The 12,901-nt window shown below is 47.9% G+C and overlaps 1 protein-coding gene across 11 annotated transcripts in view; it reads left to right on the top strand.

Annotated features, from left to right (window-relative positions):
• The first annotated feature begins 4,738 nt into the window (after positions 1 to 4,738).
• The window catches only part of IFT27 (intraflagellar transport 27), a 30,084-nt gene continuing 21,921 nt past the window's right edge, over positions 4,739 to 12,901 (top strand). For 6 of the 11 annotated variants that reach the window (XM_073325196.1, XM_073325261.1, XM_073325235.1 and 3 more), the window contains exons 1-4: positions 5,065 to 5,408; positions 6,032 to 6,150; positions 10,992 to 11,071; positions 12,370 to 12,429. In XM_073325196.1, the coding sequence (XP_073181297.1) occupies positions 6,117 to 6,150; positions 10,992 to 11,071; positions 12,370 to 12,429 (174 nt within the window). In that variant the 5' untranslated portion in view covers positions 5,065 to 5,408; positions 6,032 to 6,116. The other 5 variants (XM_073325244.1, XM_073325217.1, XM_073325226.1 and 2 more) reach the window with 5 other exon arrangements.

Raw genomic sequence — 12,901 nt, 5'->3', positions numbered from 1 at the left:
TTGGGGCACAGATGGGGGTCAGGGTGCAGGCTCTGGGCAGTGCTTACCTCATGCAGCTCCTGGAAGCAGCAGCATGTCCTCCCTCCAGCTCCTACACAGAGGTGCAGCCAAATGGCTCTGAGCACTGTCCCGTCTGCAAGCACCGCCCCCACAGCTCCCATTGCCCACGGTTCTGGGCCAATGGGAGCTGCAGAGCTGGCGCTTCAGCAGTGCCAGTGTGTGGACCCCCTGGCTACCCTAATGCCTAGGAGCCGTAGGGGGGACATTCTGCTGCTTCCAGGAGCCGCACAATGCCATGCTTGCCTTAGCCGCACTGCACTGCCAACCAGACTTTTAACAGCCCAGTCAGCAGTGCTGACTGGAGCCGCAAGGGTCCCTTTTCGACTGGGCATTCCAGTCAAAAACCGAACACCTGGCAACCTTACTTGTATGCCTCAGTGTGGCAGGGTGTTCACCCCATGCAAGGCCTAGAAGGGTAAAGATGGTTAAAGGGGCCAATGAACTGCCCAGGCTGCACCCAGAGAAGACAGGAAACAGGGATTTAAGTAGAACAGGCTCAGCTGGGCAAGAACAGGTGGGGCCTCTATAAGCCAGGAAGCTGGCAAAAGAAGGTGCTGGAAGGAAGGAGTCTTCAGTCACTTCCTGGAAGAAGGGAGAGGTGCCTGGGGCTAGAGGCAAGTAGCCTACAGTTACTCCATGTGAGGAGGGAGTGTGGCTTGGGGGAGAGCCAGAGAGGTAGGTTAGGCTCAGGGGGACAGCAGCAAGGTGTGGGGGTAGGTTGACCTTGGTTGCTGATGAGAGGCCCCTGAGTCATGGCCTGGAGTAGAGGGTGGGCCTCTACCAGCCACTGATGAAGTGACACCAGCAGAATGGTGAGCAGGAAAACTGCCTGAACCTATTTGTCAAGAGGGACTTTGTTACCCCACAAGGGGGGAACACGGATGGTGACCCAGCCAGAGGGCCAAGTCACGAAGAGAAGACTGCAGTTCCTGCAGTGAGTGGGGTCCACAGGGCAAGAGGATGACAGGAGACACTGCCAGGGGAGGATGCAACACCTGGCTGGAGCTATTCCCCAGAATGGCCACCAGCGGTGCGTAAACCCTGTGATACACAGAGTCTGTGTGTCCATCCGAGACTTGGTGAATCCTTGAGGATCTTCCTAGGATCTCAATGTTGAATGTGGACAGACTTGAACAGTACCTGATGCTCTCAGAATTGACTTCTGCCGTTTTGGCTTTGCTCCAGAGCAGGCACCTGCTATTGATGGGTTGCCTATGGAGTTTTATAAGAGCTTTCAGACCCTTCTTGGACCTGAGTTGTTCCAGGAGAGCATCAGAGTGAAGATATTGCCAGTCAGTTGTCATCGAGCAGTTCTTACCCTGTTGCCTAAGAAGGGGGACCTTGGGAAGGTGAAGAATTGGAGACTTGTGTCCCTGCTTTACTCCGACTATAAACTTTTTCAAAGGTCTCGGCAAAGACTGAAAACTGTGAATGGTTTACTCATGCACCCTGATCAGATCAACTGCATCCCCAACAGGTCCATTTTTTATAAGCTTTATAAGCTTTTCTTATTGCGAGATATATATATATTACTGGGTATGCGCTATCCAGTCTCTGTTATGCATATTGCAAAAGCACCTTTCCGGCCTTTCTCTCCTTTTTTCATAGAATCATAGAATATCAGGGTTGGAAGGGACCCCAGAAGGTCATCTAGTCCAACCCCCTGCTCAAAGCAGGACCAATTCCCAGTTAAATCATCCCAGCCAGGGCTTTGTCAAGCCTGACCTTAAAAACCTCTAAGGAAGGAGATTCTACCACCTCCCTAGGTCATCTTGTATTCCAGTGAAAGTCTTTATGCTGACTATGTGACTGTGTGTTTATTACTCATGATTGTGATGTCCAGGTTTTGACTGAATGTCAGCACTCTCTTAGGAACACTTCTTCAGCTTGCATAAACTGGGGGAAGAGTGACACACTCTAGCTGGGGGCTTGGGTGATCTTCCGCCTCCCCCACCGACTTTGCCAGAGAGGTGGAGCTGAGGCTTGAAGCACTAGGAATTATGCTAGGACCGATATTTGGGGTTGGAATTGGGAAGGAGTCATGAAAAAGTTAGAGGAGGTTACAAAGGTGGAAATGGTGTTTGCCTTGACTCTCCTTTTGAGAGCAGGTGCTAGAGAGCATTAATAATTTAATTGCCTCTTTTTAGAAAAAGTTCAGAAGTTTCTTTTGGGCTTTTTCTGGGAAAGCATCATTGAGGCAGGGTATTTTATTTCTGTTGTAGAAGGTCTCCTTGATCTTTTGAGCAGAGTTGCTACTTTTTGGTTACAGTCTCTGCAGCCATTATTTGGAGATGAGCCTTTTCCTTGGAAACAAAAGGCCTTTGCTTTACTTCAGCAGATAGGGGTTGGGTTTTGATCAGGAACGTTTTTTGATGGCCCGTGGCTGCCTCAATTTTGAGATGTTACCCAGTTGGAGATTTTTTTTTTTTAAGCTGAGGTCACAGGATAGGCAGCTGGAGTTCCCCGGGCTCCCTTGTTTATAACCCTGCCATGAGGATTCCTAGTCTTGTTTCTAGGAGTCTTGTCTCCTCCCCTATTGCAGCAGGTGTAACAAAACGGGTTCGTTTAATTGATTTTACTCCTTTGACATGGGCCTCAGTGCATATCCTGGCTGTCAAGCTTGGTTTTCATTCCATTCGCTGCTGGGTTTCTTGGTTTATATCAGAGGTGGAATCAGCCCTTCCACGGGGCAGTATTGCCAGTCTGGACAGTTGCCTCCTTGAGCGAACTATTCCTAATGTTTCTATTTTCTTGCCTGTTGCTCCTTCAATGGATTGGGATGTTAACAAACCTGGCAGTTTGGTTGCCTTCAGTGGGTCTTCTGAATTTACTTTTAATAGCTTAGGCCATAAATCATTGCATATACTTGTGGTAAAGATTCTGCATTTTCAAACACCTGTTGATTAACAGATATGGTGTGGAGAAGAGAGCTTCTGATGGCAGTTTTTCCAGTCTTGGGGCAGAAGTGGGAGGTGTGTGGAGGGGGGGGAGTGAAGGGGGAGGGCCTGGGGGGAAGAGGCGGAGTAGGGGCAGAATGGGGGCAGGGTCACAAGTGAAAGGGGAGGAATGGGGGAGGGGCTCCATACTTGAAGCTCTGACCAGGGCCAAGAGCACCACTGCAGTCCCAGCCCCTCACCACGGGGAGATGAGAGCCGTGAGCTGGGGCAGGGCCTCTGCCAGAAGAAGCAGGGCAGGGAGTTAGCCTCCCCGAGGGGAAGCTTCACCCACCACCTATGACTAGGCCATAGCTCAGCACTTGGACCACACTCATGGGAGACCCCTGTTCAAATCCTCTCTCCCTCTAGCAGAAGAGGGAATTGAACCTGGTTTTCCCACATTCCAGGTGACTGAGTTGGCTAAAAGTTATAAGCTCAGCTCCTCCTCCAGCCATTTTGCAGGGTGCAAGGTAGGCACCTAACTCATTTCTGCAAGAAACAGCTTGGGTGCCTAAGACACCTGACTCCAGGCAGCGGGTTCTTCTTGTTCGTGGATCACTAAGCAGGGACAGGCACAACCCCTGCAGCCCAGATTTAGGCATCTATCCTTGAGAGAGGGGCAGGACTTAGGACACACCCCTCTCATCAGCATCTCCTATTGGCTTGCTCCCCACCTAGCATGCTGGCTTTTGTGGATCACATTCTAGGCACCTGCCTCTCTCCATTCATTGCAGAGGGAGCCCAAGGGCCTAACTCACGCTTTGTGGATTGCAGTTTTGTTCCTGGGATTTTCTAAGCGCCTCAAAACTAGGTGCCACGACACTCAGCATTGTGACACCTAACTCCCTGTGTGGATCCCACCCACCCGTCCGACTTTTATACCATAGAAACACATGGCATACATGTCAAGACAATCAAAAGCGTGGATATCACAGTCACTAATTTCTCTGGCTGCTTCTCCCACCCTATAATCATCTCTCTTTCCACTGGTTCTCAGCCAGCTAGCTTTCACCCATGCCTCAATCTCTGTTAGATACTGAGTAAGCAATCCTACTGCACAAGCAGGATTAGAACTTGAAGAGAGAGAAATATGGAGCTAGGCATCATCAGTATATTGAGGCATCATAACTCGTACTTCCTTACTAATGGCCACGTCTGCAGTTTGTGCAAAGTGGTGACAAAATGGAATCTCACAGAAGTCCACAAGACAACCCTCTGAGCAGCTGTCTAATGCAACCTCTGAGATCAAACAAAAAGAAAGGGAAAGCACCACTCTAAAGTGGGCCCATTTATGCATGTAGCTGCATCAATAAAACCTGTGTCAGTCCCTGTACACCACTTCAAATGCCTACAGGTGAATCAGTAAATACTCCACAGTCAATGGTATCAAAGGTAGCTACAGCTCTAAAAGAAACAACAGGGATACTTGATCTTCCTCCATCACCAAGAAGAGATCCTTAACCAAGACCACCAGTTCAGTCTCTGTACTATACCCAGGCCTAAGACCAAACTGAGCAATATAATCACCCCCTTCTCCTCTTTCTCACTGGGGGTTACCTACAGCGTGAGGCACCCGCTGCCCCAGCACTGGCTTGTGGCTGGCTGTCCCCGCCCCCATGGGGGCTGCACTCCCACACGCAAGGCCAGGGCCGGCTGCAGAACCCAGGGAGAGCACGCGCAACCCCAGGAACGGAGAACAAGGGGCGGAGGGGGCCGACTTAGAGGGAAGAGAATCGTGCGCATGCGCGGTTAACTCGGCGTTGAGTGAACGAGCTGCGTGGAAGAGCCCATTATGTATTGAAGGGTGTACGCCGTTAAAGTAGTTTTTTCCCCGCTCTTTCCCCCAGGACTCTGCCAGGAAGTTGCGCCTCATTTTGGTAAGTACTGCTAGTCCGCATCTTTCTGGCCGTCGCGTTTTTCCCTAACCCTCGCTATAGAATAATTCCGCCGAGATAGTACAGGCCGTCGTGATCTGTCCAATCAAAAAGAGGGCCGTGTAAATGTTATTAGTTGCTAGGTAGAAACAGCTTGCGCGCACGCGCACACACCAAGAACTGCAGCGGTAATGACTTCATCGCCTGCCTCAGGCCGCTTTTCCCTCGCAATGAGCGGGGCATTTCTTTTGATTGGCAGACTCGTACCCAAAGACAAGTATATTCCTGCACCAGTGGCCTCAGAGTGCCGGCGTCTCCACGTTCCCAAAAGCTGGAGCCCAATGAAAGGGAGTCAATAGCGGCCCGAGAGGCCGGTGGATGGACAGCGCCGCCAGCCAATCGCGTGTCACAGAAGGGGGCGGCCCCCCCCCGGAAGGCGGTGGCTGGGCGAGGGCGGAGCGTTGCTAGGGAAGCGCTGGTGGGGAGGGGGAGGGCCAGGGCGGCGGGGCCTGCGACGCTGGCCGAGTTCGTATAGCTGGTGGGGCCCGCGCTTCCCCCTGCACCCCACTCCCCTCGGAGCCCGCCCTCCTCCCCCTTCTGCACCCCCCCAGGGACCTGCCTCCCACATCTCAACCCCCGGCCTCCTTCTCTGCACCCCACTCCCCTGGGAGCCCGCCCTCCCCTCCCTGCATCCCCTAGGGACCTGCCGCCCTCCCCCTCTCAGCACCCCCCAGGTACCTGCCTCCCCTTCTGCACCCCACTCCCCTCGGAGCCCGCCCTCCTCCCCCTTCTGCACCCCCCCAGGGACCTGCCTCCCACATCTCAACCCCCGGCCTCCTTCTCTGCACCCCACTCCCCTGGGAGCCCGCCCTCCCCTCCCTGCATCCCCTAGGGACCTGCCGCCCTCCCCCTCTCAGCACCCCCCAGGTACCTGCCTCCCCTTCTGCACCCCACTCTCCTCGGAGCCCACCCTCCTTCTCTGCACCCCCCAGGGACCTGCCTTCCCCCACTCCACCCCCTCCTTCGGCACACACACACCAAGACCTGCCCTTCCTCTCTGCACCCCCCCCTTGCCCCATTGGGACCCGCTGCCGTGGTCCCGCCTGCTGATTCGCCCCTGCTCAGCCCTTCAGTGATTGTTTAAGGCTCTTTTCCCCACAGGCTCCAGCACCCTCCCCTGAGGCAGCCATCATCACCATAACCCCCCCGGGAACGGTCCCCGGTCCCCCTCGTGGCAGCACGGAGCATGGTGAAACTAGCTGCAAAGTGCATCCTGACAGGTGAGCTTGTCATCTGGAGTCCAGTGCTTAATTTGTGCCAGGACTGAGCCCCGGCACCTCTGGGGTCAGCCTTCATACCAATTGTACATCAGTTATAAATGTAAAATAATTGCTTGACCCCCAGCACCTCTTTCATTACAAATTAAGCATTGCTGGAGTCCATCTGGGGTTTGCTGTTCCACCTGACCCAAAATAATGCGTCAGCTGAGGGGTTGAATAATGGCCAAAATGGTCCAATGTTTTAAAACACTGATTTATGAGAATGATAATGAAAGACAGCAAGACTCTGCGATCTCCAGGAGCCCTAGATACTTAGACCTACTTGAAAAAAACAAGTTACTCAGCTGAATTATCTTGACTCCAAACTATGCAATAAATAATTGCCCCAGTAGTCAAATGAAAAAGCTAGACCACCACCTGCAGCAGGGCATTCTTGCTCAAATAGTTGACAGTGGCCAAATACTAGGCAATCAGCTAACCAGTGAATTGATGTTATTTGACCAGTCAATTGACCAGCTTGCCAAGCCTACACCGATCTCTCGCCATGTTGTTATTGTTAGCTTTTATTTGTGTTATGGTAGCAGCCCAAATGTCCATTAGGCGAGATAAGGACTGCATTGCACTAGGTGTTGTGCATGCAAATAGAGACAGTCCGTGCCCCAAACAACTTGCTGTCTAAATAGACAAGGCAATAGACAAGACATAAGGTGGAATGGGGCACAGAGAGGGGAAGTGATTTGCCCAAGGTCACATGGCAGGTCACTAGTAGAGCAGTGAACAGAGCCCAGATTTCCTGACTCCCTATGCAGTGCCCTGTCCACTAGATCAGAGTGCCTCAACAACACTGCTTCATTTTGTACAGCAGCCTTCATATCAATTGTACTTCAGTTAGACTGTTGTTAAATACAATTGCATAAAAAGCAGAAAGTAACAAACTAAGAGGTACAGATGAGGAAAAGGATGTTTTCAGATGAGATATTTAATATGATGGAGAGCCACTGAAAAAGAAAGATGCAGGATGAAAGAGAAAGTTCTCTTCACAACAATGGAAAGATGATGTGACAGGAAGGTCAAGAGAAGCAGAGCGGGGAGCCAAGACCAGCTTCATGAAATAAGCTGGAGCATTTCTATTAGTGCTGAAGGAAAAAAATATGTCAGGAATAAGGATGATTACAAACAAGAAAAAAAAATTATGGTGTTAGTCTAGTTGCAAATAAAAGAAAGGCAGATGTGTCCAAGGAGGTTGCTCTTGCTCAAGAGAAGCACAAGTTGATCTGAAAGAAGCTGAGGTAAAGCTGCAAGTTTGTTTGACCATGACAGACTGTTGAGAAGTATGTACAGTTGAATGCTATCAAGCATAATAGAAGCAAGACATCTTATGTAGAGATAAGAAAGGCATAGGTGTAGTTTCACTTCTATTTTATGGGGGGGCAGCTCCAGCCAGGCCAACAAGGCTGTGCAGAGGGGGCAAATTCCATGCCTGCTGGGGCTTGCAGGTTGAGGGGGGGCAACACCCCCCATGTTTCCCCAATTTATGCCCATGATGAAAGGGGCTAGGTAAAAGGAAAGATTCTCACTTCCCTCTGGCTTCAGGAACCTCCAAAGCGGGCAGATCTTAACACAGAAGAGGAGCCACTACAGATTAAAGGGGGAAAGAGAACACAATTAGGTAGGAGCATAAACATCAGAGGAGGGAACAAAAAACTCACATGTACCTACTCATCTGGAGGAGAGAGTGGCTCACATGGCTGAGAGTTGCACTGAGGTCAAGGAGAATGAGAAGAGAAAAAGAGTGTTCATTAGCAGAAAGAAAGAGATGGTTAACTATATGATGGACATCATATAGTTATTCCTTTGTTATTTCCAGGGAAGATTTACGGTCAAGAATATTGTTGTGTAAGCTAATTGCAGAGAAAAGGGGAAGGTTAAGGCTAGGGCAGTAGTTAGACAGGGTGAAGGGAGTGTATTTAAAGAAGGTGGTAAACAGTATTTTGATTTTTTTTTTTTTTTTTAGAAGAATGGGGAAGGTATTGGAGGCCAAAGGAATTAGTAACATTAGGAATAGCATAGGGAGCAATGGTGGAAAGATAGGACCAAACTAAAGGAAAAAGGCAGGCAATGTTAAATTACTGTAATAAAGTATAATGATGGATTGGAGTGCAGCGAAAGAATGGAGCAAGGGAAGAGAAGAATGTCACTAATGGGGCATGCAGTGTTGTTGTTGGTCTCAGGATATTAGCGAGACAAGATGGGTGAGGTAATATCTTATTGGTCCAGCTTCTGTTCCTTTTGTACCCTCTCAAAACAATTTATTTTCCCAACCCTGCTGCTAAACTATCCAATAATCCTGTTTCAATACATGAAATAGAATTAGTACTCAAAGGGCAGAGCAACAAATCAATGTACATAGTTTACTTTTCCAGTTGCATTAAATTCAGGCTTAATTTTTTCCTAAGAACTGTGTCAGCTGAGCCCAGGGTGAGAGAGACAAGCTTTGGAGCATATACAGAGCTTTTCTTCAGGTCCTGAAGAAGACTTCTGTGCAAGCTTGAAAACTTGTCTCTCACCATCAGAAGCTGGTGCAATAAAAGCTATTATCTCACCTACCTTGTCTCACTAATGGGGCAATCAAGCTGAAAGAAGACACCAAATTAGATAAGAATTTGCACTGAGAGGTGGAAACAAAATAATTTTCTGCAGTTTGGGACAGGGTGTAAAGAAGCATCATGTCATGAAACAAGGAGGTAAAAATGGCAACACCCATTTTTTCATGTTCTCTCTGTATATATATATCTTCCTACTGTATTTTCCACTGCATACATCTGATGAAGTGGGTTTCAGCCCACGAAAACTTATGCCCAAATACATTTGTTAGTCTCTGGGGTGCCACAAGTACTCCTCTTCTTTTTTTTTCTTCTTTTTTTTTTTTTCTGATACAGACTAACATGGCTATCACTCTGAAAGAAGGTAATGGTCTATTAAACTATGCATTAGCCTCCCCAGGGAAACAATAGGCTGGTCAAAGCACTAGAGAACATACTGTAGGGAACAATCCTGAACTGGTCAAGGATGAGCTAGATCAGCGGTTCCCAAACTTTATTGTTTCATGTACTGCCTTCTTAAGAAGTTGTGAAGTGAACTCCATGAGCTAACAGGGCATTTCCATCTTAATTTGTGGGCCCAATTCAGCCCTATTATAAGCAGATACCGCTATCTATATAATAGGATTTCAAGATTGTGACTCTGAAGCCTAGAATGTCTGCTGAGTCAGTGTGAAGCAAAGGAAACAGCTACAAGCATGGCTGAGAGCTCTTGTTCAGGATCTCACCAGGTTCAGTCAGTACTGGTCCCTGTGAGAACCAGGTGGAAAGTTGGAGTCCAAAGGTTCTGTGGCAGCCGAATGTGACAGCTAATCAGAGAAGGTGGGAATAACAACTACTTGGGGTAACAAGGAGGTGGAGCAGGTGTGAGCGCAAACTTTGGGAACATGTACAAATAGCACCCTTGCTCATTGCAACACAGCTCATGAAACAAGAGCTCCATTTTCAGCTTTTTTACACACATGACTACGAAGTATACCCATGCAATAGCATAGGCTTTCAGCTACTAGTATGAAATATATTTACTGTAGGCCTAAATTTGGCCTATGAGTCTGAGCAAGAGTCACTACCCAGAATACTCTTCGTGCTCCAGACATATGTGTAGCTTTCCCACTCTGCCTCAAAACACAGTGTGTACATACTATGGTAAGGTCAAAATTTACCCCCTTCCTGGGTTCAGCTTTATTAACAAAGTAACTCAACACACAATATTAATTCCAGGCTTGGTTGCTTCCTAGAATCCCTCCTTATGAGCTGTTCAGCCTAGACCTCTAGACCCTTTGCGCTGGGTAGGCCAGCACAAAGGAGGTAGAAAGTATGAGTATATCCTGTGGGAACACCAGGATAGCTCTTTGCCAGCTTCACAGGAGATCCTGTTGTAGAGTGTATTCCAGCGAGTATACTGTGCAGTCTTAAGATCCAGCAATTCAGTGCCACTGCTATGGCCCATAGGGACTGTTGCAGCAGGAGCCTAAATTAGGGCAGCCCAGGGGGATAACCTACACTCGGGGGCCAAACCAGCACCTGGTATTCCCAAAATAGGGGCAGCACAAGCCATCTCCCTACTGTCCCTGCACCCGGCTTTTATGGGTATGAATCAGGATTTCACTCGAGAGAGTGACACTCACTTCACTTATGTCCAGGATGGAGCTAACAAGCCACCTGCAGCAGGAGTTGCTTAGCATCTCCCAGCAGGGGCAACACCTGCTAAGTGGGGGAGGGTTCATAGGACAACGCTACCACCCTCTTGCAATTCTCCAGTAGCATGAATGACCTGATCGTCCCACAAACACATTTGGATTTTGGGAGATTTGTAATGTTAAGAGAGGAAGGTCTATCCAGACCTTTCTCCTCTCCTATTCCACAGTTTTTGTCTTCACATTGAGATATGCCTGAGTAGTTTTGGGAATCTTTAATTGTCCCAGGCTAGAAAGGATACAGGGCTGACCCGTGAATTTCAGAACAAATGGCAAGTCTGCCTTTATGTTTATGGGCCTCTCAGCCATGGATATTGCAGACACCTAAAGCCAGCTCTGCACATGCAATAGCAACTCTCGTTTCACAACTTAGACAATTGTCCTATTGATTTTTCTGGCTTTCTTGCCTGTTGTGACTGGAATGGGTAAAATTGCAAATGCAGGTAACAAAAAGCTCTTTTGAAGATTTGGTGGGAATGGGATTGAGGGGAGGGGAAATGAGATTGTCCATCCAAGACTAAACAAAGTTGCTTTGGCCATGCAGGTGACTCAGCAGTAGGGAAGAGTGCTTTGTCCCAGATGTTCTGCAATGATGGAGCTCATTTCCAGAAAAACTACACACTGGTAAGCTTTGTGGGATGATACACACAGGACAGGGATTGAGGGAGGACACCGGGCTCAATCTGCCATCGGGTGACTTCTCTAAAGCTCCATGAGTGAAGAATGGGAAACTCCAGGCAGAATGAATTATTGAGGGCTGGTTTTAGCTATTGACAGGCCTTTACACTGATGCATTAAAGGGGGTGTCTAGTAGAGTTTTCTTTCAAAATACTTAGACACCAGGCTGTAAAGAGAAGCTGACTAACATCATAGTAGATTTCCATATACCTAGGGAGTTGGCTTCAAAGTTTAACACACAGTAAACTAATTGCAGTAGTTTCCTTCTGTATCAGAATCTTCACAAGCTAGTGTGGTCTTAGACAATTTCCCATTTTCAGGGAGCTCCAAGGGAAAATGGTTTGCTGCAGGAAGAAGCTGCTTACTCCAAGTAGAATATCTGAGTGTGGAATGTATGCTCTTCACTATACAAACACGAAAATATGCGCCATGGCCCCAAGCTATTGAAATCTAAAGAAATCATTCCGAGAGGAAGAGGGTGCAGTTTTCAGCCCTTCTATATACAAAACATTAATGGTGATAGGTGTATAGAAGCAGGATGAAAAATAAGTCCTGTCCTATGTATTATACATTGAAATAAAGACCAAAAGGAAAACTGGATAATAGAAATAGAAGAGGCAAAAAGGAAAAGAGGCTGGGGGAGGGGCAGAGAAAGTGGAACAGGCATAAAAAGAGGACCCCCTAATCCTATGTGCCAGGTACAGCAAAGCACCTGTGAAGGATCACATGGTCAGTGCAGAGGATTCAGAGGGATGTTTTGGAGCAACCAAGCAGAGAGGAACCAGTGAGTCTTGACCCAGCTCTAGATCTGAAGTTGTCAACCAATATCCTGATATATGAGTAAATCTCCAGAGGCTGGTTCTTTTCCATCGCGTTTCCCCATGTGAGCAAGTCTCTAGGGGTTGACAGTAAGATTGTAAGAAAGTTTAGAGAGAAGTCCTGAAGAAGAGCTCTGTATAAGCTCAAAAGCTTGTTTGTCTCACCAAAATAGAAGATATTACCTCACCCACCCTGTCTGTCTAATATCCTAGCACGAACATAGCTAGAAAAATACTGCCTGCAACATGTAAGAAAGTTTGTCATTAGGACTTTAGGAAGTGTTATTGTGAAGTTGGTTCTCCACGGTCTTAGTTTGATGGTATTCTGGTGATCTAAGGTGATTGCTGCACCCTAGAGCATAGTGTGTAAGTGGACAGTCCTCTACAATCCCTGCTGATCAATGTTTTCCTGGTTCTGCTTGACAGACGACAGGCGTGGAACTGTTGGTGAAGACTGTATCTGTTCCAGAGACAAGTAATAGTGTGGTGAGCCCTGCTGTGTCACAAATAGGGACAGAAGGAGATCTTCAGAGCACAAAGTCCATCTATTACGTGGATGTCTGACATGTCTTATTCTCTTGGATGGACTCACCAGAGCTTTACTTGGATATTAAGTTGGAAACCTGATACACTGATCATGCGCTAAGATAATACAAATAATAAATTAAAATAATTAAGCACACTAGCTGATTTTTTTTCAGTGATAACTTATTTTTAAAACATACATGTTTACATATTCAGCAGCAACATGACTTCTTAAATTGAAGCTCTCACCAATCCACTTAGGGCCCTGCACTGCCATGTAGGATACCCAGGTATAATTCCAATTCCCCAAAACAGTGGAGACTGGGCCCTATCCAGACTGCTGTGTGTTAATGCTCTGCACTACCATTAAGATATAGGTATATTCAGGTTAGCATCCCAGTCTCTTGTTCCACAGATCTAGTTGGAGGTCGGA

This window comes from Lepidochelys kempii, chromosome 1 (assembly GCF_965140265.1).
Source record: "Lepidochelys kempii isolate rLepKem1 chromosome 1, rLepKem1.hap2, whole genome shotgun sequence".
Lineage (NCBI taxonomy): Eukaryota > Metazoa > Chordata > Testudines > Cheloniidae > Lepidochelys > Lepidochelys kempii.
The sequence above is the reverse complement of the archived record's forward strand: the minus strand, read 5'-3'. Positions and strand labels throughout refer to the sequence as shown.